This window comes from Microcaecilia unicolor, chromosome 10 (assembly GCF_901765095.1).
Source record: "Microcaecilia unicolor chromosome 10, aMicUni1.1, whole genome shotgun sequence".
NCBI lineage: Eukaryota > Metazoa > Chordata > Amphibia > Gymnophiona > Siphonopidae > Microcaecilia > Microcaecilia unicolor.
Window position 1 is genome coordinate 206,508,714 of NC_044040.1, and position 22,712 is coordinate 206,531,425.

General features: G+C 43.4%; 1 protein-coding gene across 1 annotated transcript in view; it reads left to right on the forward strand.

Moving 5' to 3' along the window:
• Positions 1 to 22,712, forward strand: part of LOC115478791 (replication factor C subunit 4-like) — a 46,942-nt gene that overhangs the window by 20,463 nt on the left and 3,767 nt on the right. The window contains exons 4-9 of the mRNA XM_030216394.1: positions 2,211 to 2,290; positions 5,510 to 5,629; positions 6,095 to 6,238; positions 8,412 to 8,532; positions 9,958 to 10,083; positions 20,462 to 20,542. Coding sequence (XP_030072254.1) covers positions 2,211 to 2,290; positions 5,510 to 5,629; positions 6,095 to 6,238; positions 8,412 to 8,532; positions 9,958 to 10,083; positions 20,462 to 20,542 — 672 coding nt within the window. The remainder of the gene's footprint in view (positions 1 to 2,210; positions 2,291 to 5,509; positions 5,630 to 6,094; positions 6,239 to 8,411; positions 8,533 to 9,957; positions 10,084 to 20,461; positions 20,543 to 22,712) is intronic.

The following is a 22,712-nucleotide window of genomic DNA, read 5'->3' on the forward strand; positions in this document are numbered from 1 at the left end:
CCGCCCTCCCTCCCAGTTCCAAGGCCCTCCCCCCCCCAGCTCCCAAGGCCCCCTGCTCTCCCTCACAACTGTAAGGGGCCCCATTCCCTCACAACTGTAAGGACCCCCCTGCCCTCCCTCCCAGTTCCAAGGCCCCCTGCCCCCCCCGTGCCTTCTTCCCAGCCAGCTGGAAGGCCCCCTTCAGTCCAGCCCTCCCAGCTCCAAGGCCCCCCTCCTTCTGAGACCTCCCATGTCCCCTCCCCCCCCCCAAGGTAGCCGCTACCGCCCCACTCCACCCCGGAGTCGCCCCCGCCCCCCCTTCACCCGGCCCGGGCCCTCTCTTCGTTATTCAACTTACAGCAGCGCCAAAACAGCAGCAAGCAGCAGCTCCCGTTGGCCTTCCTTCCCTGCCTGTGCCTCGCCCTCGTGTGATGTCACGTCGGCGAGGGCGGGGCACAGGCAGGGAAGGAAGGCCGACGGGAGCTGAAGCTGAAGAGAGGGCCCGGGCCGGGTGAAGGGGGGGGGGCGGTAGCGGCTACCTTGGGGGGGGGGAGCGGTAGCGACGTCAGCGGTTCCCTCCCTCCCCTTCCGCGCAGTTTCCCTCTCTGTCCCGCCCCCCCTCCCCCCGTCATCACGTCTTGACGCGGGGGCGGGACAGAGAGGGAAGTCTCTACTGCGCATTTGCAGGTGAGTCGGTCACTTGCCATTTATAGGTTTGATAGAGTGGGAGATACTTTTTTTTTTCTTTTCTTTATACTACCAATAAATCTGTGAGTGTGGTTTTATTTTATGAAGCCTCTGGAAAACCTTTTGAATTGGAAAATTTCTGTTCAACTTTTTTTTTTTTTCGTTTGCCTTGAATGTGTGATTTGATTTGGTGTGTTTGAGCTATGTAAGTAAAAACAAATGAAACCCTCTTAATTTCCTCCAGTTTTTTTAGTACTTGAACTGAAACATATTTTGAAATTCTGAAGATAGCGCACCTTAGTGTCAATGAAAGCCTAACCAATTTAGGGCTTGCTAACAATTAGCACGTGCTGAATTGGTTAGCACACCTTTTAGTAAAGGGATCCCAAAGGGATTTTTATGGAAAAACAACACTTGGGAAGAACTTTGACTTCACATATTTGTCAGTAATGTGTGCAAATGTTCACTTTTTAAGAATCGCAAACTTTTTTAACATCTCAAATGTCATTAGTTCCGTTCTGAGGAGTTTACACTCTGCAGGGCAGTTTTAAAAAAATGATGTACCAGTGTAAAAAGGACCACCTTTGTTTTTCCTCCTCGAATGGCAGATGCCATGGATTCCAATCCGGTAAATGACAAAAATTAGTAAGGCACACCTAATTTTTAAAGATTGAATGACTCCTAACTTGCTAGCATTTCAGTCTTAGAGCTTCGTCTGAATTACATCCACTATCAATTCTTATATCCCTTACCTCCAAATGGTGTTTGATGTCACAATTTAACTCCATCCATTAATCTCTTATTTCAGTATTCATAGTATTCACTCCTTTATATGTAAATCTGTCTCTGGCGCTAACACATCCAGCCCCAAATGGTTCAGTGTCACCCTAGAGTCTATGCTTTTTCTCTTCATAAGGATGCTGAGCTGTAAATGTGCTGGTTCAATTTCTATTGCTAGGCCATGGTGCCTTGGATGACTTTCTAAAATATTTTAGCATAGTTGAGCAAACAGCAGCTATGCTAGAATGGATGCACAGCAATACATCCGCTGTTGTGTACTGTAGGATGGAAGTTAGCTAAAGGTACAGAGCCAAAGCTGGCCCAAAATGTTAGAAAACAAGTTTTGAAAAGTTGTAGCATTAGTGATGTGTACATACAGCATCTCATTCTAGCCAAACATGACAATCAGCTTGAAAATTAAGATATTATTGTACTCGCATGTATGTAAAAATCTGACCAACTGTATATAGACTTTCCAGAAGTCAGGTATATATTTAGCAATGCTCAAAGGGCTGCTATGGAAGGGAGTCCTTCCAGAACTTTATGATGTGGACTTAGTTTCTGCTGTCAACGGCACACTGGGTTTAACTGGGTGCTCTGCTGCCTTCAGCAGACGAGAGCACTGTGCACCCCTTGGAGCCTTCATTAGGGCTTTGAGCATTGCCAAATCACGACTTCAGAAACCTCAGGCAGTTTTCTGTGAAATATAAGCTACTGTGTCAGTGCGCTACTACATACATGTATGCTTTTTCTTCAATTTGTAGCTTCCTAACCTCTTGTTTTATGGTCCTCCTGGAACTGGCAAAACATCTACTATTTTGGCAGCATCCAGGGAACTCTTTGGGTAAGCTGGTACCTCTGTGTAACAAGTTAGTCTGATCACAGAATATTCTGAGAGCCTGACTGGTGGCCTTTGTGTTTTTGTTGTATTTTATATTTATACTAGCCGTTAAGCCCGTTAAAACGGGCGAGATTTGTGTTTTCCAAAATGTAATAATTCTCACCTCCATCCATCCATGTGCAGCAAACTTCTCCCCTGCCCCCCCCCCCCCGTCCAGCAACCATCCTCTCTCCCCTGCCCCCCCCCCCCATGTCCAGCAGCCCGCCTCTCTCCCCTGGCCTCACCCCATCCACCGATCATCCCCCCCCCATATCCAGCAACCCTCCTCTTTCCCTTGGCCTCCCCCTCCCCCCCCCCCCGGTCCACCAACCCTGCCCTCCCCCCATGTCCAGCAACCCTTCTTTGTGCCCTGCTCTCACCCCATATCCAGCTACCCTCCTCGCCGCCGCTCCTTCCCCCCTCTGTGCAGGGGGCCCGATACGGAGGGGGGGGGTGGGTGGGAGGGTGGAGGTTGGTGCATGCGATGTTCGTTTCCAGGCTCCAGCGGCAGCGTCCGACAGTCCGACTCCCGTTTCCCTCTCTGTTCCGCCCTCTGACGTCATCACGTCTTGATGCGATGGCGGGACAGAGAGGGAAGTCTCTACTGCGCATTTGCAGGTGAGTCGGTCACTTGCCATTTATATGTTTGATTTCAGTATAAGTGGATGAGCATTCCTGTACCAGAGAGCTAGATTCCACTGTAGTTTCTATTGTAGATGTACCCAGGGACTGATTTCCTGTCTTTCTTCTCTTAGAAAAGAGAGAGATAAAGGTGATTTAACTCTTTAATTTTACTGGGACAGCCAAGTTGCTGTTCTGAGGAAATCTATTGTGATAAGTGTGATGGCTGGGGGGGGGGGGGGAGGTGATATGGGGTTTTGTTTTGTTTTTTTTCAATTGAGGATTTTTTTTTAGTTACTTTGTGATATAGCTAGATTTTCAGTGGTATACAGTAGTTCTGATTGAGGTTCATTACCATATCTTTTGAGTGTATGCCTGGGTTTGCTGCTGGAAATAACCATGAGAACAGAACCTTATTCCAAGCACAAGGATCGGTTCTCTCCCTCTGAGTCACTGAATGGCTGGCTGCAGTGATGTTAATTAAATGCAAAGCACCAGTTGCCAGCCTATGTGGTTTCTTTAAAAACATTGTATTCCTTCTCTATACTAACTGCATTTGATCTTTCCAAATCAGTGGTGTATTAAGATTGCAGGTTGCTTTTGTCAGTTGAAACCTTTTTACTACTACTTATCATTTCTGTAGCGCTGCTAGACGTACACAGCGCTGTACACTAAATATGTAACACAGTCCCTGCTCGACAGAGCTTACAACCTAATCAAGACAGACAAACAGAACGGATAAGGGAGTTAGACACGGGTACTGAATAGGAGATAAATGCAGGTGACCTGGCTCTGGTTATTAATGTAATCTTTGCAAGTTAGCCCCTGATACAGGGAATTATAGTATTCTTTCTCAAGCGTGTCTAAAAGGTTGCTGCTGCGTTCAAAATTATGCTGCCAGGTTATTACTAAAAAGCATGATATTACACCAATGGGGCTATTGTAGAAGCATCTGAGGCTGAGGGGAGACATGATAGAGGTATATAAAATATTGAGTGGAGTGGAACAGGTGGATGTGAAGCGTCTGTTCACGCTTTCCAAAAATACTAGGACTAGGGGGCATGCGATGAAACTACAGTGTAGTAAATTTAAAACAAATCGGAGAAAATGTTTCTTCACCCAACGTGTAATTAAACTCTGGAATTCGTTGCCGGAGAAAGTGGTGAAGGCGGTTAGCTTAGCAGAGTTTAAAAAGGGGTTGGACGGTTTCCTAAAGGACAAGTCCATAAACCGCTACTAAACGGACTTGGAAAACTCCAAAATTCCAGGAATAACATGTATAGAATGTTTGTACATTTGGGAAGCTTGCCAGGTGCCCTTGGCCTGGATTGGCCGCTGTCGTGGACAGGATGCTGGGCTCGATGGACCCTTGGTCTTTTCCCAGTATGGCATTACTTATGTACATCTCCATGTATAAATAATGGTATTTATACATATGGAGATTGGCTGTATGTGCAAATAGTTGTGCTTTTTTTTTTTTTTTTTTTTTTTAAATCCTGCTATTAACACATGGATCTACACCACATACGGATTTCAAGGGAGTGTGGGTTTGGGAGTCCAAAAATAAAGGCATGTGTTCCCCAGTTTCCACTTATCCCGATACACGCATAAATGCCAGCTTTTGAGGGGGCAGGTGTGAAGTCTGACAGCACTCTTCTCTCCCCCCCCCCCCCAGCAGCCTTCCATCTTTCAGTTGTGTGTGTTTTGGGGGCAGTTGCAGGATCCACTAGATCATCAGGAACGTTTTTAGCTTTTGGGAGGGGGGGGGGGGGGCTTCAGTGGAATCGGTGATCTGAGATGAAATTCTGCACTTCCGCTCAGATCACCCTCTGCTCCATAGCCCAGAGAAGGTTGTAGGTCCCCTAAGCCTCCTCCGACTTGGTGTTAAAGCCCCAGCAATGTGCTCCCCATTTCACTCTCTTCAGCACGCTTCTCTGTATCTGCATTGAAGAGTGAATTGGCCTTACTAGTATTAGTTTAAATATGCTGTGCACTCAAGGCTTTGCACAGCGTTGGCATTTTGCACAAAATACATTTTCTGCATCGTATGCCCACAAGCTTGTGCACTTTATTGCATCAGGAGGGTGGGGGAGGAAGTTAGAACCTGAAACTACTACTACTACTACACCTTAACATTTCTAGAGTGCTACTAGGGTTACGCAGCGCTGTACAATTTAACAAAGAGAGACAGTCCCTGCTCAAAGAGCTTACAATCTAATAGACAAGTGAACGGTCGGTCCGATAGGGGCAGTCTGGATTCACTGAACGGTAAGGGTTAGGTGCTGAACGCAGCATTGAAGAGGTGGGCTTTAAGCAAAGACTTGAAGACGGGCAGGGAGGGGGCTTGGCGTAAGGGTTCAGGAAGGTTGTTCCAAGCATAGGGTGACTCATCTGGATCTTTCACACAGCTCTATGCAACACTGCCACTACTGAATAATTGTTAGTGCTGTTGCTTAGAATTCATGATCTTTAATGTACAGTTAAGTAGCTGCTTAATATTATATGATTGTTAAAAGCTGGTCTTACTTTATGACTCTAAGAGGTACTAGGATTGTATTCCAGGCCTGATCTTTTCCGGCAGAGAGTTTTGGAGTTAAATGCCTCAGATGAACGCGGAATACAAGTGATCCGGGAAAAGGTGAAGAATTTTGCTCAGTTGACAGTAGGAGGAAGCCGCTCAGAGTAAGCAAATGTCCTATAATTTGAAATCTGTTGTGCGCTCTGTGCAGATAGCAGTGTGTTTAGTGAAGAATGAATCGAGCAGTTCTGCAAAATTCCAAGTCTAAGAAACAGTTTGGTCAACTTAAACCGAGAAATGTGCTGTTGGAAACAAAACCTCCCCCTTCCTTGTGTGGGTGGGTTTTATGATGAAAATTATTCTTTAGTATAGCAAAATATTAATGATTTCTCAGGTTAGCGCAATGCTTTCATTATTGCAGTTCATCTTTTAAAAAGTCTCCATTATAGCGTTTAGGAACAAAACATGGCTTCCTTAATTACTTTAGTCTTTTTGAAACTAGACAGTAAGCCTTTGAGATAAAAAGTGCAAATAATCGCTAAGCAACAGAGACTTTTACTGAACTTGTTACAACTTGAAAACAGAAATGTTTTCTGCAATTACGGTCACGTCTCTCTTTTCCATCTCAGTGGGAAGCCTTGTCCTCCTTTTAAGATCGTGATTCTGGATGAAGCAGATTCCATGACCTCGGCCGCTCAGGCAGCACTGAGGCGCACTATGGAGAAGGAATCGAAAAGCACACGGTTTTGCCTGATTTGTAACTATGTCAGCAGGTATGTACGGGTTTAGAGGAGCAAGCCCTAGTGATTGGAAAACCACAGGGTGAGAGCCAGGATTCAAGTATCACTTCTCCCACTAGTGCTTATTCTGAACTTGGGCAAGTCACTTCACTCTCCATTGCCTCGGGTTCATACTGAGTGCTAGATTTACTAACCTGTGTTACGTATGCTCAGTGCCGCGGCTACTGTTAAATTGCATTAACACACAGTGATGCTTTTGATTTTTTTTTATAGTTTCTGAATTGTCCGTTTTTATTATGTATGTGACATTGTAAGCCGCTTATATTTGTTAGATAGGTGGCATATTACGTTTTATAAGTAAGCTAGTAAAAGAGGTCCGTTTCCAACAGAAAGGAAATGGGCGCTATCAAGGTTCCAGGATCCCCCTCTCCGATTTCCGCCGCCCAGCGCCTCTCTCCCTCTGTCTCTGTGGCCTCAAGAGTGCAAGGAGGACGTGTACGAGTGCCCCCGCCTTTTGTACGTGGCAGCTGCTGTTTGAAAAGTTTTACCTCCTGCTCGGCCGGCAACACTAAAGTCCACCAAGTACAGACGCCGCTTCAGACGGGCTGTGGTTCGCTTTTCCTGTGGTCCCGCCCTTCCGCAAACAGGAAATGAGGGCGGGACCAGAGGAACAGCGAACCACAGCCTGTCTGAAGCGGCGTCTGTACTTGGTGGACTTGAGTGTTGCCGGCCGAGCAGCCGCCACGTACAAAGGGCTGGGGCACTCGGAGGCCACAGAGACAGAGGGAGGGGGGGGGGGCTGGACTGCTGAACTGGGAGGGGATGGAGATGGTGGTGCAAACTCGTAGCGCCCGTGCTTGAGTCGCGTCACGGTTTCCCAGGCAACACGGTGACGTCACCGGAAGGCTTCAGACATTGTGAACCGGGCTTCATCTTCCTGGCAGTGAGCTTCAGAACGTTGGCGGTGCAAATTATTGTAGTAGATAAATAACTACACCTGAATACGGAGCTCATCTTGAGCTGGTATTTGGAAAGGCAGGTAATTGAATCTAAAATTGTTTGTAAGGGCAATTCTATAACATGTAGGCACCTCTTGCACACACAAATGTACAGAATGCCAGCGTGTTTGAATAAGTGTACGTTTACACTTTTAAGTAACAGCAGAGCGATTAAACGCTGTTCTGTAAGTGGCATAATGCAAGGGGGCATTCACGTGGGCAGAGCCTGCCACTTGTTCAGCTTACAGAATACTGGAAGTTATGTGGGTACTTGCTGTATTTAGGTGCTAGCTCTGTGGCTGGTGTAACGGCAGACGCAGAAATGTGAGGCGTGCCAGTGTCAGATTACACTAGTATTCTATAGTAGAATCTGGGCACCATTTTACTCTTCAGCACACTTTTCTGCACCTGCATTGAAGAGTGAATTGAGCTTATTAGCATTAGGTTTAAATACCTTTACTTATAGAATTGCCCTTTATCTGTGTTGTTCTGTTGCTTTGTTATGTAGAAGAAAGTGAGCTGAGTGTCAAGCTGCCTTTCCCATAAGTTTGTAGTGAGGAAAAGGCTTTTTTAATAAATCAAGGCTGGCATGCACTTATTGTTTTGGCTTATTTCCTAGCATACGCTCTTGCTTTCTTGCTCTCACTCTCCTAGTGCTTATGTTTGAACACATTCAGTTGTTCTCCCCATCCAGTGACCCTGAGCCCTTGCTGCTTGATCTCTGTAGAGTTCTGAGGGTGATTACTACTACTACTACTTAACATTTCTAGAGCGCTACTAGGGTTACGCAGCGCTGTACAAAATAAACCAAGAAGGACGGTCCCTGCTCAAAGGAGCTTACAATCTAAAGAACGAAATGTCAAGTTGGGGCAGTCTAGCTTTCCTGGGTGTAGAGGTTAGTTGCCGAAAGCGACATTGAAGAGGTGGGCTTTAAGCAGAGATTTGAAGATGGGCAGGGAGGGGGCCTGGCGTATGGGCTCGGGGAGTTTGTTCCACGAGTGGGGTGAGGCGAGGCAGAAAGGGCGGAGCCTGGAGTTGGCGGTGGTGGAGAAGGGTACTGAAAGGAGGGATTTGTCTTGAGAGCGAAGGTTACGGGTAGGAACGTAAGGGGAGATGAGGGTTGAGAGGTAGGGAGGGGCTGCAGATCGAGTATATTTGTAGGTTAGTAGCAGAAGCTACTGATCTCCCCTGCGTATGATCTTTTTCAGAATAATTGAACCTTTAACATCTCGATGTTCCAAATTCCGATTTAAACCTCTGGGAGATAAAATTCAGTCTCAGAGGCTACAAGACATATGTGAAAAAGAAAACGTGGAAATCACTAGCAAGGTAAGGTGCTCTTTTCCTGTTCTGTGTGTCTGTGTTTTTTTTTAATATTTACATGCAGAAGGCTGGAGAAGGTGTTGGGTGCAGCAGTCGCATCGTTAGTCAAGATGCATGGCCAGCATAGATTTTACTTAAGTATTCTTGAGCCTTATAATGGCAATATGAAGATGTGGAATCGAAAGAGGGGGGTGGCTGTTACCACCTAGTGTTTGAGTCAATAATGTTTCTTTTTTGAATTAATAATTATTAGGTATTTACACAAACTCAAATGTTCAGGCTCCTACTGAAATACCTAACAGATTCTCTGCTAACTGTACTAGATAATCTAAATGGCTGTAAAGCAGATATTCAGTTGCACATGAGGGAAAAGTCTCAACTGCTATGGCTATATTTGCACATAAAAGTTCATTGTATAGCACATAGAAAAAGTCATCATAGACTTGAAAAACCCTCTAGTATATACTCAAAAATATTTTTTTAAATTTTTTAAATCAATCTGTGTGTAGGTCTAATTAGACTTGAAACTCTGTGATCATATCAAAATAATATCAGAAAATTGACGATAACAAAAATAACATCACTTAGCTTATCACGAATCATGGAATGATGTCGTTCTAATAAGGCGGTGGATCCAAAAAAATATATATTATGAATGCATTGGTTCCATATATTTTTTTGGATCCACCGCCTTATTAGAACGACATCATTCCATGATTCGTGATAAGCTAAGTGATGTTATTTTTGTTATCGTCAATTTTCTGATATTATTTTGATATGATCACAGAGTTTCAAGTCTAATTAGACCTACACACAGATTGATTTAAAAAATTTAAAAAAATATTTTTGAGTATATACTAGAGGGTTTTTCAAGTCTATGATGACTTTTTCTATGTGCTATACAATGAACTTTTATGTGCAAATATAGCCATAGCAGTTGAGACTTTTCCCTCATGTGCAACTGAATATCTGCTTTACAGCCATTTAGACAGGCTCCTACTGAAACAAACATATAATTGGCCAGTATTTGAGATTCCTAGAATAAATGGAAGCCTGGTTAGTGCATTTAATTAGCCTGTATGGTTGTTATGAAATAGGAGTGCTTTACTGATTCTACTGTGTAATTGTATGGAAATTGTGATTTATTTGCAATCTGCTTTTAGGACCTGTCATAGGTGGAAAATCCGGTCTTAACAATAAGTAAACTTTGTGAGGGGATGTCACAAACGCCTCTGAGGGCCACCGCCCCCACCCTGTAGCCTGAGGCCTTAATTTGGAAGGAGGGGTGGCCAGAGGGTTAAATCTGCCAGTGGATAGTGTAAACTAGTTTTGTTCCAAAATTTGTATTCCTTGGCGTGGGCAATCTATGTACCCACTTGCCTGCAGAGATAGAGCTACCTCCTTATATGATATCAAATTAATGTCTTGCAGGCAACAGCTTGTCTTATTCAGGTGTCTGAAGGAGACCTGCGGAAAGCAATTACATTCCTTCAAAGCGCAAGTCGACTGACGGGGGGAAAGGAGATCACAGAGGATATTATTACCGAGCTTGCTGGGGTATGTTAATACTGTAGAATTGGATGAATGACAAGTGGGTGAATGTGAAAGAATGAGATATTGGGCCCAGCTGTTCTAATTGTCTAAAGCCAGCAATAGTAGAACCCTTTCAGACTCCAGGTAATTATCATCAATTTTTTGTGTATTTTGTTTCTTAGATTGATACCCAAGCATTTACAGAATTGTTGTTTTTTTTTTTCTTCTTCAAAATCTACTATAATAAAATGCAACCTCAACGTTCTGAGGACACTGACATCACTGAAGTCAGTCAGTCTCCCAGAACGGTTCGTGGATTCATGGTGGTGAAGCCACCCCACTGACCCGTGCCCCGCCCTCGCGTCAAACGTCATGACGTCGAGGGCAGGAAAAAAAAACTCAACAAACGGTTCGCACCCATGCAGGGGGAGGAGGAGTAGGGAAGCACGCTCCGCTCCTCCCCCTGCCAACCCACCCGCGGAAAGGGGACGCACCTCCAAAGCCCCGGAGTGCAAATGACTCCGGAGACCACTGTTCCCACATCCAACACCACCCCCCTCCCCGTGCACCAAACCTCAAAAAATACAAGCCCCGCCCACAGATTCGTACACCCCCCCCCAAAGCTGCAGCTGAAAACAAGGACCTCCAACACCCCCCCCCCCCTCCTGAGACACCCACCTTCGCGTTGCTTTGCCGGCGGGGGACCCGAAACCCCGCCAGCACAAGCCCTGTCTGCTCACTACGGCGTCATCTTTGGCGTTCCTAGCCTGTGGAGGAAGGGCTTCTGTGCGTCTGACGTCCTGCACGTGCATGACGTCAGACGCACAGAACTCCGCCCTGCACAGCTACCAACGCCAAAGATGACGCCGTAGTCAGCACACAGGACTTGTGGTGGCGGGGTTCCGGGTCCCCCGCCGCCAAACCAACGCAAAGGTGGGTGCGATGGGCACGGTGGGTCGGATGGCTGCGGCCGGCTGCATCGCCGTGGGTGGGATGGTGCCGGGAGGGGGGCATCACACCTCACAGGCAACAGCAAAATGAGGAAAACCTTGCTAGCGCCCGTTTCATTTGTGTCAGAAACGGGCCTTTTTTACTAGTGAGTTAATATTTATATGGGTTCTGAAGTCCCTTGCAAGGATTTGTCCTATAGGATTAACAGAAGGATTTGGTCTGGAATTTTTATTTCATTTTTTTCAGCTTGAATCCAAATTCATTAAACAAGTGCTGGAGAATTGGTATAAATATTCTTAAAACGGAAGTCTGTGATCCACGTAAAATGATGTTACTTACTGAAAGACTTCTGTTTTAAGAATATTTATACCATTGTGAAAATGAGTGATACTTCAGGACAGGTTTCAGAAATATGGACATTTAGGTTTACTACTACTATTTAGCATTTATATAGCGCTACAAAGCGTACGCAGCGCTGCACAAACATAGAAGAAAGACAGTCCCTGCTCAAAGAGCTATGTAATAAAAGTGAGGCAAGTATAGGACAGTCAAGCCATTGTGACATCACTGATGAGGTTGGCTCTTATTGGTGGCCTGAGGCATTATGACATCACAATATTAGCTCTGGTTACAAGAGACTACTACTACTATTTAGCATTTCTATAGCGCTACAAGGCGTACGCAGCGCTGCACAAACATAGAAGAAAGACAGTCCCTGCTCAAAGAGCTTACAATCTAGACAAAAAATAAAGCAAACAAATCAATTAATGTGTAGAGGAAAAAGGAGAGGAGGGTAGGTAGAAGCGAGAGGTTACAAGTGGTTACGAGTCAAAAGCAACGTTAGAGGTGGGCTTTCAGTCTAGATTTAAAGATGGTTAAGGATAGGGCAAGACGTAGGGGCTCAGGAAGTCTATTCCAGGCGTAGGGTGCAGCGAGACAGAAGGAGCGAAGTCTGGAGTTGGCAGTAGTGGAGAACGGAACAGATAAGGATTTATCCATGGATCGGAGTGCACGGGAAGGGGAGTAGGGAAGGATTTAGATCTATATCAGCTCTAGTACTTTATGTAAAAAAAAAACCTATTGGTGTAACATTTTACACAAGTTTCAGTTTTTTGATGCATGATTCCCTGGGATGTAGCTAATCTGAAATTTTTGCACCAAACATTGGATTAAGAAGGACTTGCTAGTAGTTCACTACAAGGATAAGGGGGAAGAAAGGACATTTTTTTAAAGTGTGGTTGAGATTCTTCACTGTCACAACCTACCAAAAACACATGTTTTTATACAGCCATAAACGATGGGGAAACAACATTTACAGGTAGTGTCAAGAGTGCATCCCAAAGCACAAATGCAAAGAGTGTGTTTAATTCTGCAACGGTCATATTGATTTGTTTTTTGCATGTCTCAGACAGTGATGCATTGAGCTATACTCTTGGTGTAGCCTGTTTTGGTAATCCTGCTAAACAAGGCACGGAAGAAAAGGCAGAAGAGCTGAATAGCATGCAGTAGCTGTCTAACATAGTAACATAGTAGATGACGGCAGAAATAGACCTGCACGGTCCATCCAGTCTGCCCAACAAGATAAACTCATATGTGCTACTTTTTGTGTATACCTTAACTTGATTTGTATCTGTCATTTTCAGGGCACAGACCGTAGAAGTCTTGCCCAGCACTATCCCCGCCTCCCCACCACCAGCCCCGCCTCCCACCACACAAGACAGCTTGAAGGTGTTGCCTGCTCACTGGTTCCTGCTTCTGCCCTACCTCCCTTCCCACAATAGATCCTCTGCCTGTTTTGTTCTGCTGTTCCTTTGGTATGTACTTGTTTGGTCCTTCTGCTGCTTTGTGTACTCTGCACCGGGCATCACCACCGCTGCCTTTTCCTACCACTGTGGAAGTGTTAATCTGTGTAGGGAGAACTGGGAAGGGGGACCATCATGGCTCTCAAGATAGGGTGTGGGGTGGAGGTATTATGGCTGTCAACTTACTATTGTCAACTCACAATTCAAAAAAAAACAAACCCAAAACAAACTAGAAATAGCTCCACAAAAAAATTCATAAAAATGTGTTGTCAACTTGTAGCCAGAATCCCTCTTATTTTCTAATTTAGGTATTTCATATTCAAAACAATCTATTCACAAAATACTAATACAATGATTCTAAAATATTTGAAGTATAAGAGTAATTATATTTGTAATGACTTTTTTTGAACAACTCTAAACCATCATCTGTTAATCAGAGCCCATCAACATCAAAAAACGGGGGAGGGGAAGGTGAGCTAAAAATGTTTGGGATCAAACATGCCTTCAAGGGTTGATGTTCTTGTTGAAGAAATGTAAACATCATTGGCGATTTTTTGGTTTGAGCAATAAACAAATTTTAGGAAATACATGTATCAGATTGAAAAAATGTCACTTCACCGAGTGATCGTATGTTCATGGTGTGTGTGAGCTAAATAAAAAATCGAGACTCTTCCCAAATTTAATAATAATTTAAAAAAAAAATCCAGTAACAAATCCTATTCACAGACCTTAAACTGTCTTAGAAAATGGAGATAATTCTCCTGCATCCTAAGGGGAAATCACATTGCATTACACAAGGGCCTACTTCTGAGAAAGATGGTCTTATGGGTCACCTCAGTCAGCAACTCTAACAGATGGGGGACTTATCAGAAATTTCCAAGAAATGTTATGGTGTTTGTGCTAAAAGATACACGAAAAGAGACTTGAAGATCTGAATATGTTTCCCAAGAGGAAAGAAGAGATTGGAGAGAGATGACACAGACCTTTAAGTACTTGACAGGTGTTAATATATACAGTTGAGCGTCATTATTCCACGAATCCAGTTAATGCACGATGAAGACTTTGCTCCAAAATACTGATTAGTACATGTTATCATTAACACACAGTACTGAAAATTTGATACCGATGTGCAAAGGAAACTGAAATTGAAAACTACCTTGGTCACTTCACCAAAAGCATTAGAATGTCTGATCGAAAATGTCAAGCAGAAAAAGAGTTGAGGAGAAGCTAGCTGCCTTAGAGGAAAGTGAGAAATGGTTAAATACAAGCAAACATATCAAAGGAGCTTGGAGTTAATGAAGCCACTCTTCAGAGATGGCAGAAAAATGAAGACAAGCTTAAAATTTTGTGTGCAACATCGACACAAACAGTAGGGTCTGGCAAGAAAATGTTAGTTATTCAGCTGAACCAGCATTGGCTAAAGCAATGGTTTACACAAGAATGGAACGAAACGAAGGTGTGCCTCTAACCAAGCAATAAAATCCAATCAAGGGAAATGATTCTTTCCAAGCCAGTATGGGATGGTTACATAGATTAAAAAGATAAAAAAAATAAAAGAGGAATTGCAGACAGCCATATTTCGTGAGAGTAGATCTGCTGATGAAGAACCAGCAGATTTATAACTGTGATGAAATAGTCTTATTTCCGAAACTCTACCGGACATGACACTGACAAGTTTGTTATAATGACAACAGGAGCAACTTCTTTAAGAAACTTAATCGCATGACCATTATTTTGTGCATCAACAAAAAGGATAACCGTAAGTTTAAAACGCTCATAATTGGTTGCTCACGGACACCACGCTGCTTTCATCACATTAATATGGATGCCTTACCCATTGCTTACAGCTTGGATGACTGGAGATATATTTGCTAAATGGTTCCAAAACAATTTTGGCCCGTCCATCCACAAGCACCTACATGCTAAGAGGCTAGTGAAGAGAGCAGTAGAGCAGTCTTACTTGATGATTGCCCTGCATACCCATCTACCCACACTCTAGTGTCACGTGATGGCAAAATTTAAAGGTTCTTTACCTCCCTCATAATGCAACATGTAAAATCCAACCATTAGGAACTTTAAAGCCAATTATCATCTTGCAATAACTGAAGCCTCAGTTTCTAGTGAATCTGAAGTCATGGGCTTCCTGAAAAAGCTAAATCTGAAGGAGATAATATGTATGTTGTCAGCAAGGCCTGGGATGCAGTTAAAAGCTGCTCAATAAACTGCTGGGTGCGAACACTAGGCGGTGCTTTCACCCGAGAGAAATCAGATGAAGACACCAACTGTGAGGGGTACGGAGGCAACAGTTCTTCAGATGAAGGACAGGACTTTTGAAGGGTCTACTGATAGGGAACGTATCTCTTTCAAAATTTGCTCACTAACTCATAAAATAATTTACGGGCAAGCACCGGAATATATGCTTCGCCTTATCGACCTCCCAGCCAGAAACGCAGTAGCCACCTCGCGCTCATATCTCAACCTGCACTTCCCAGATTGTAGAGACGTCAAATACAAGAAGATCTTCACTTCGTCTTTCCAATACTCCTGTGCCAAGCATTGGAATGTTCTGCCGAAATATCTAAAACTACAAATGGATCACCAACGGTTCAAGAGGCTGCTGAAAACTCACCTATTTGGATTGGCCTACTCCCCTTACACTCTTACCGATTTAATAGTCCCGCTTACTTATCCCTGATACTGCTATGCCCCCTTCCTTGCCTAATTTTGTCTCTTCCATTTTTCTTACTGTATTGTTATTTTACTTAATCCTATGTGAGCCACATTGTGCCTGCATGCGTGGGAAAATGTGGGGTAGAAATGTACTATAAATAAATATAGGTGCTGTACCAGACTTGGAAAAAAGGGTGACAGAAATTCTTAATGGGTGTGACATCGAAACATCAGCAGAACTAATTGACCAATGGTTAAATCTTGATGAATTTTGTCCTTTTATTGAACACCTCGCTGGTGAAGACCTAATCAGAGATGTTCTTTCACACTCTGACAATGAAAGTGCACCTCATTCCAGAGAAAGTACTAGATGATGATAACTCCTAGACTGTATTATAAGAAAACATGTAGAGCATTTGATGCAATGTAAGCTTACTAGATATTTGCAGGTCAATGTTTGGAATAAGACAATGTATCTTTGTTATACTTTCTTCAAGTGCAATGAACAATAGACCATGTTTCATTAGATATTATGCTCTATACTATAGAAACCACTTTTGTTGAGACCAAACTTTAAAATTCTGTATGAGTCGGTGGTATGGTATCCAAAAATGGAGTTGAAAATTCAGTATCTGTTCAATAAAGCTTATTAGATACCAGCATGTTTACTGTTTATTTACGCACTCTTAATGTAACACTTGGTCCAGGATTAATGATTTCTGAGCACCATGTACTAATGACGTTCCACTGTACAAACAAATCTTTTTTTCCAGAGAAGTGTAAGCAGTAGAACTAGAGGACATAAATTGAGGTTGCAAGGTGGTAGGAAATACTTTTTCATGGAGAAGGTGGTGGATGCCTGGTGGGGACAAACGGTGACAATTAAAAAAAAATGCGTGGGATAAACACAAGAGGATCCCCGTATAGAAAGAGGATGGTGGTAAAACAATTTAAATGACCTCATGGCTGTTGTGTTATAGGCAGGAGTGATGCAGTGGGGAAGACCAGTGCTGGGCAGACTTCTACAGTCTTGTCTCAAGAAAGATATAGTAGAATTGGAAAAGGTGCAGTGAAGGGCGACTAAAATGATAGCGGGGATGGGACGACTTCCCTATGAAGAAAGATTAAGGAGGCTAGGGCTATTCAGCTTGCAGAAGAGACGGTTGAAGGGAGACATGATAGAGGTATATAAAATAATGAGTGGAGTGGAACGGGTGGATGTGAAGCGTCTGTTCATGCTTTCCAAAATACTAGGACTAGGGGGCATGCGATGAAACTGCAGAGTAGTAAATTTAAAACAAATCGGAGAGAATTTTTCTTCACCCAACGCATAATTAAACTCTGGAATTTGTTGCCGGAGAAAGTGGTGAAGGCGGTTAGGTTAGCAGAGTTTAAACAGGGGTTGGACGGTTTCCTAAAGGACAAGTCCATAAACCACTACTAAATGGACTTGGGAAAAATCCACAATTCCAGGAATAACATGTATAGAATGTTTGTGTGTTTGGGAAGCTTGCCAGGTGCCCTTGGCCTGGATTGGCCGCTGTCGTGGACAGGATGCTGGGCTCGATGGACACCCTTGGTCTTTTCCCAGTATGGCATTACTTATGTACTTATGTCCTCTACTTGGCTCACTTTTATTACATAGAGCAGTGATTTAAGCTATTGTGATGTCATAGTGGCTCATTCCACCAATAAGAGCCAACCTCATTAGTGATGTCACAATGGCTTGATTGTATAGAATGTTTGTACGTTTGGGAAGCTTGCCAGGTGCCCTTGGCCTGGATTGGCCGCTGTCGTGGACAGGATGCTGGGCTCGATGGACCCTTGGTCTTTTCCCAGTGTGACATTACTTATGTACTTATGTCTCGAAAACAGACAGAGATCAGGATCAAGTATGCGTATTTGTCACATTCATTCCATATGAACGTGTTGCCAGTGTTTTTAATCATGAAGGAATGCAACCTGCATGGAGTGTCAGTTGCAGCTCTGGCTGCCTTTGGTCGGAATGATTATCTGGGAAAGTAAGTCTCTTATCCTTCTCGGTTTCCAAAGTGTTTTGAAGCATTTTGACGTTACTGCTGATATTTGACTATCCAGTGGTAGATGTTTATCAAGAATGATTCCTAGTATTTTTAGTTGTTTCGATTTGATATGTTTGATTTGTAAAATTTTGATAGGGTGTAAGGTTTTGCAGGCTGGATAGTACCAGGAATTTGGTTTCGTCGTGTTTGAGTTTGAAGGTTGTTGTCCAGTTTTCCATGAGGTCCAGGCCTTTTTAAAATTTTATCTTGTAATAGACACCGAGCTGCTGAAAGTTTTGAAAAAATTTACTTGGTGGAAGCCCTTAATACATAGTAGTCAAGCCTGTTTGGAACAACAGCCTAAAGAGCAGACCTGATATACTTGGAGGTAAAGTAACGTCTAGCTGCCTTACAGTGGGGGTAAGACTGTGAGCCTTGGCCACGGCCACTGGCATTTTAGCCTGTTCCTGCAATAGCAGCTAAGAATCGAGCTTCACATCCAGGTGACAAAGGAAGCCCAAAATTCCCAAATCACACTTTCTTTATATGTTGAGGTTAGGTGTAGAACTGCTAACCCATCTTGATTTTGTCCAAATTCAAAAATAGCCTTTTATTGGCCATCAAACCCTGAACAGTAGACAGCCTGTGTACAACTTGGTGCCTTTTGGTTTCTGAATAAAGGCAGCAGTTCTCGGTGATTGTCGTAGAGGGAAATAGGATTTTAGGCTGCAGGTGTTGCCATGGCAACCTGACGTCTCTCCCTAAAGCAATAGTTCTACATTTTTAAGTATTGTATCTCATTTTTTTTTTTTTTTCAAAAAAAGCTGCTCTGTTTTAAAAGCTTGTTTCTCTTGATGAATTTTAGTGATTGGAGATTTTTGTATAATTTTCCCACAACAATCTCCTGCTTAGAGCCAAGGCTATTTATGGAACCATTGTTTGAGTATGCTTTGCATATGAACATGGTTGTTCCTACTGCATACATAGGCCTGTATGCTGGTGGCAGAGCTACATGCAGGAGGATTTTGTATTTCTTTGTTTCTCCAGCCCAGACTTACAAGTAATGTGATCACAGGATCTTCACGAGCCACACCTGGTGGATCCGATACTTGTGACCTGGATTGGCCACTGTTGGAAACAGGATGCTGGGCTTGACGGACCTTCGGTCTGTCCCAGTATGGCAATACTTATGTACTAATGTAAATGTCTTTCTGCCTCCATCTGCTGATTGAAAGACGTAACCCACTAGTTTGAACTGGTCTTGCAGGACTTAAATTTCCTTTCCTTAAATTGTATGACTAAATTTTACCTTAATTTGTAACCAAGATCAAAATTGCTTCTCAGAGAAAATGAGATCAAGGAGACACTTGTAGATATCTCAGTCAACTGATTGCTTTTAAATTAAAACGTGCATAGTATTGGAAGGGGAAAAATGTTAATGAGAAATATATTTTGGTAATTCTGTTTTTGAAAATTGCATTTAGTACATCTGCTGGCGTTATGAGGTTTTTCAGGTAATCTTATCCATGCGTTTACATGCCAATGGGCATCTCTGCATTTTTGTCATCTTTCTGCAGCACTGATATTTTTAAAATAGGTCCATGAAATATGTTTTTATATTTATTTTCTAGTCAAATACCTTCATTTATTTATTTTTATAAGCATTTCAGCACTGTTAAAACATTTTATATAAATACATATATACCGTATTTTTCGGACTATAAGACGCACTTTTTTCCCCCAAAATTTGGGAGGAAAATGGGGGGTGCGTCTTATAGTCCGAAGGTACCGGTTCGCGGTGCAGCGGGAAGGCAGGAGCAGGATCGCCGCTGCAGGAAGCCGGCGGCGGCAGAGTGGGCGATGCTGCGGGCCCTGGGCTGGAAGGAGGGGGTGTCCCGCCGACTCCGTGGGTGCTCAGGCACCCCCAACATCTCACCGACCGCCAGCCTAGTCCCTCCCTCCCTCCCTCCCTCCCTCTGAATTTTAAGTCTTACCTCGTCGGGGCAGCGCGAGTGAAAAGCGTGCAGCCCTGTCCCCTCTCTTGCTCTGCTCTGGAAATGTGGGCGGGACCAGAGCTGAGCAAGAGAGAAGGGAAGTGCTGCATGCTTTTCACTCGCGCTGCCCCGATGAGGTAAGACTTAAAATTCAGAGGGATGGAGCCTGGAACTCAGGGGGAGGGAGGGAGGGGGCCTGGAATCTCAGGGAGGGAGGGGGGCCTGGAATTTGGAGGGAGGGAGGGGGGCCTGGAATGAAGGGGGCCTGGAACAGGGAGGGAGCCTGGAACTCAGGGGGAGGGAGGGGGGCTGGAATTTGGAGGGAGGGAGGGGGCCTGGAATCTCAGGGAGGGAGGGGGGCCTGGAATGGAGGGGGCCTGGAACAGGGAGGGAGCCTGGAACTCAGGGGGAGGGAGGGGGGGCTGGAATTTGGACAAGACGCGCCGGAGCACCTAGGTTTTACAGGAGGGAAAAAGGAAAATTTTTTTTTCCTATTTCCCTCCTCTAAAACCTAGGTGCGTCTTATAGTCCGAAAAATACGGTAAGCATTTTAAATTTCTATCCCTTTATTTTTCGCATTTCTAGTCCACCTAGCCAGACAGGTGCTGCTCTACACATCACAGAAGATGGACTTCAGAATCCAGGCTAAAAAGCCTGAAAAAATAAATGTGCCTTCATCTGTTTTCTAAAACATAGTAAGAAATTTAGGGCCCTGTTTACTCAAGTGTGTTAGTGTTTTTAGCACGCCTACACTTAGCACGCGTGCTAACCATGCAGGCGCCTATAGGGATATTGTAGGCAAGTACATGATTTAACGCGCGTTAAAAACGTTAACGTGCCTATAACGCTACTTAGTAAACAGGGCCCTTAGAATGTAATTTAAAAAATATATATATTGTTAATGTAAATGAATCACATGTATAAAATCTGTTGTGCTTTTCTTTCATTGGATGATATATTCTAGGTTGTCCCAGATGAAACAATTGACGGAGTCTTGTCAGCCTGTACAAGTGGGTCATTTGAAAAACTGGAGATGGTAGTGAAGGTGAGATTTGTATTTTTTTAAATTTTTAAAAACTTTTTATTTGTCAAATTTTGAAAATAATCCAAGTAAAAAAAAAAAACGTATACAGAAATTCAGCAACTACAACATACAAGGATAAGATTACAAAATAAATATATATGGTAACTAAACCAGTCTAAACGGACAGAGACAAGAGATAATTGATAATAGGAAATATAACTAAGAAATAAACCTTAGAGGAAGGTATCCTAATATCCAAGTGAGGTAGCTAATACAATCACAATTGAGAGTCCTCTGCTACATTAGAAGAGCCCTGACCAGAAACTACATTTTAATTGAGAGGATCAAAAAAAGATGCGAGAGAGAGATTTCACAATACACTTACAAGGAAATTTCAGAAAAAAAAACAAACCTCCTAAAGCCAAAACTCTAGAACACATCAAGAGAAATTGTCGCCTGCGTTTCTGTATAACTTTAGCAACATCAGGAAATTATTTGAATTTTCAAAGTACAAAATGTAGGAAGACTGTGCTTTAAAATATAATTTCAACAACCAGTCTGTATTTATAGTCCAGTGTCATTGTGACCAAAAGAGTAGAGGGTATGGCAATCCCTTCTTTAGAAGATTCCAGGAAAGTTGTTAGATCCAAGCTGTCCCGGGATATAGGGGAGAGAGCATCTACCCCTATTTCCCTCTTTCTGTTTTAAAAGATGACAAATTTAAAAAAAAAAAAAAAACAACAACTCTGGAAACCAAAAGGAAGGACTGTGAAGTCACTTTCAACATCTCCAACAGCCGAAATACCAGGAACTTTAGGAAAATTAATTGAATAAGATTTCTTCTACGGACTATATTTTCCAAATTCTCATTTTTAAATTCTGAGTTAGCCATTCCTTTTGTTAGCCATAATAGTTTTCCATATTTCTTCCAAAGTAAAAGACTGTAGGTCTTACTGGTAGGAAAAGTGCAATCGGTCTGGTCTGTGCTTCCAATACTTCCAGGCAGAGGAACAGACGTCTCCTGTGTTGTAGCAGCTTCTTGATGAATCATATTGTCCCTGGAAAAACTTCTACCACATCCTGGTCAGTGCGCTGTTGCACCATGACACCCACAGGAATCTCAGCTGCTGGCAAAATCATCGATGGAATCATTGCCTTGGGACCGGACGAGACTCCCTCGACATCCCTTTCCCTCTGAGCAGCTGGATCTAGCAGTGGCTGTTGCATCTCAGGGGACAGCGAAACTCTGCTTCTCCCTCCTTCAGTGGATCCCCAGTCGATGGAATAGCTGCAGAATCCTCCAATCTGGTCTGTATCAAGCGAGGAGTTGAGGTAAAATCTGCTGAAGCTGCAGGGGTAACTTTCCCATGGCGTTTCTTAAGCATTTGGAAATCGCGGAGGAGTGACCTGAAGCGTCCTACCTCTAGGGCGCCATCTTGCCTCTCCATCTACATTTTTAAAAAATTGACTTGGAAAAATCCACAATTTCGAGAATAACATGTATTGAATGTTTGTACGTTTGGGAAGCTGCCAGGTGCCCTTGACCTGGATTGGCCGCTGTCGGGGACAGGATGCTGGGCTTGATGGGCCTTTGGTCTTTTCCCAGTATGACATTACTTATGTACTTATCCAGAACCTGGGACTGGGGTTTCACTGGCTCCAGGAGAGCATAACCCCAAAGTTCCAGTGTCCAATTCTGGACAGCCTTCCAGTAGGAAAGAGGCAAAGGTTTTATGTAAACTGTTGGCCTGAAACGTTTTCTGACTGCTGCGTTCTAAAGATCTTCCAGCAAGGATACAAACTCCACCTGTTCATATGTTTTCCAAATTGTCTCGAGTAATTTGGACAAATTCTGAGCGTAGAAGGGAATTTCAAGCACATGTAAACATAAAATACCTATATATATATATTTTTTTTTGTGTTACATTTTTACCCCGCGCTTTCCCATTCATGGCAGGCTCAATGCGGCTTACATATTGTGTACAGGTACTTATTTGTACCTGGGGCAATTGAACTGGAAGCCAGGATATCAGAACAGAAATCTCATATCTGTTCTCCAAATGTCTTTGTCTCTGCTTTACGAGTCTCTGGGTAGAAGCAGTAAAGGGCCCCCCACCCCCTTTATTTTGAGAAAAAGGTGCCTCTGTGAAATTTAAAAAAAAAAAAAAAAGTGCTAATTTTATACCTACTT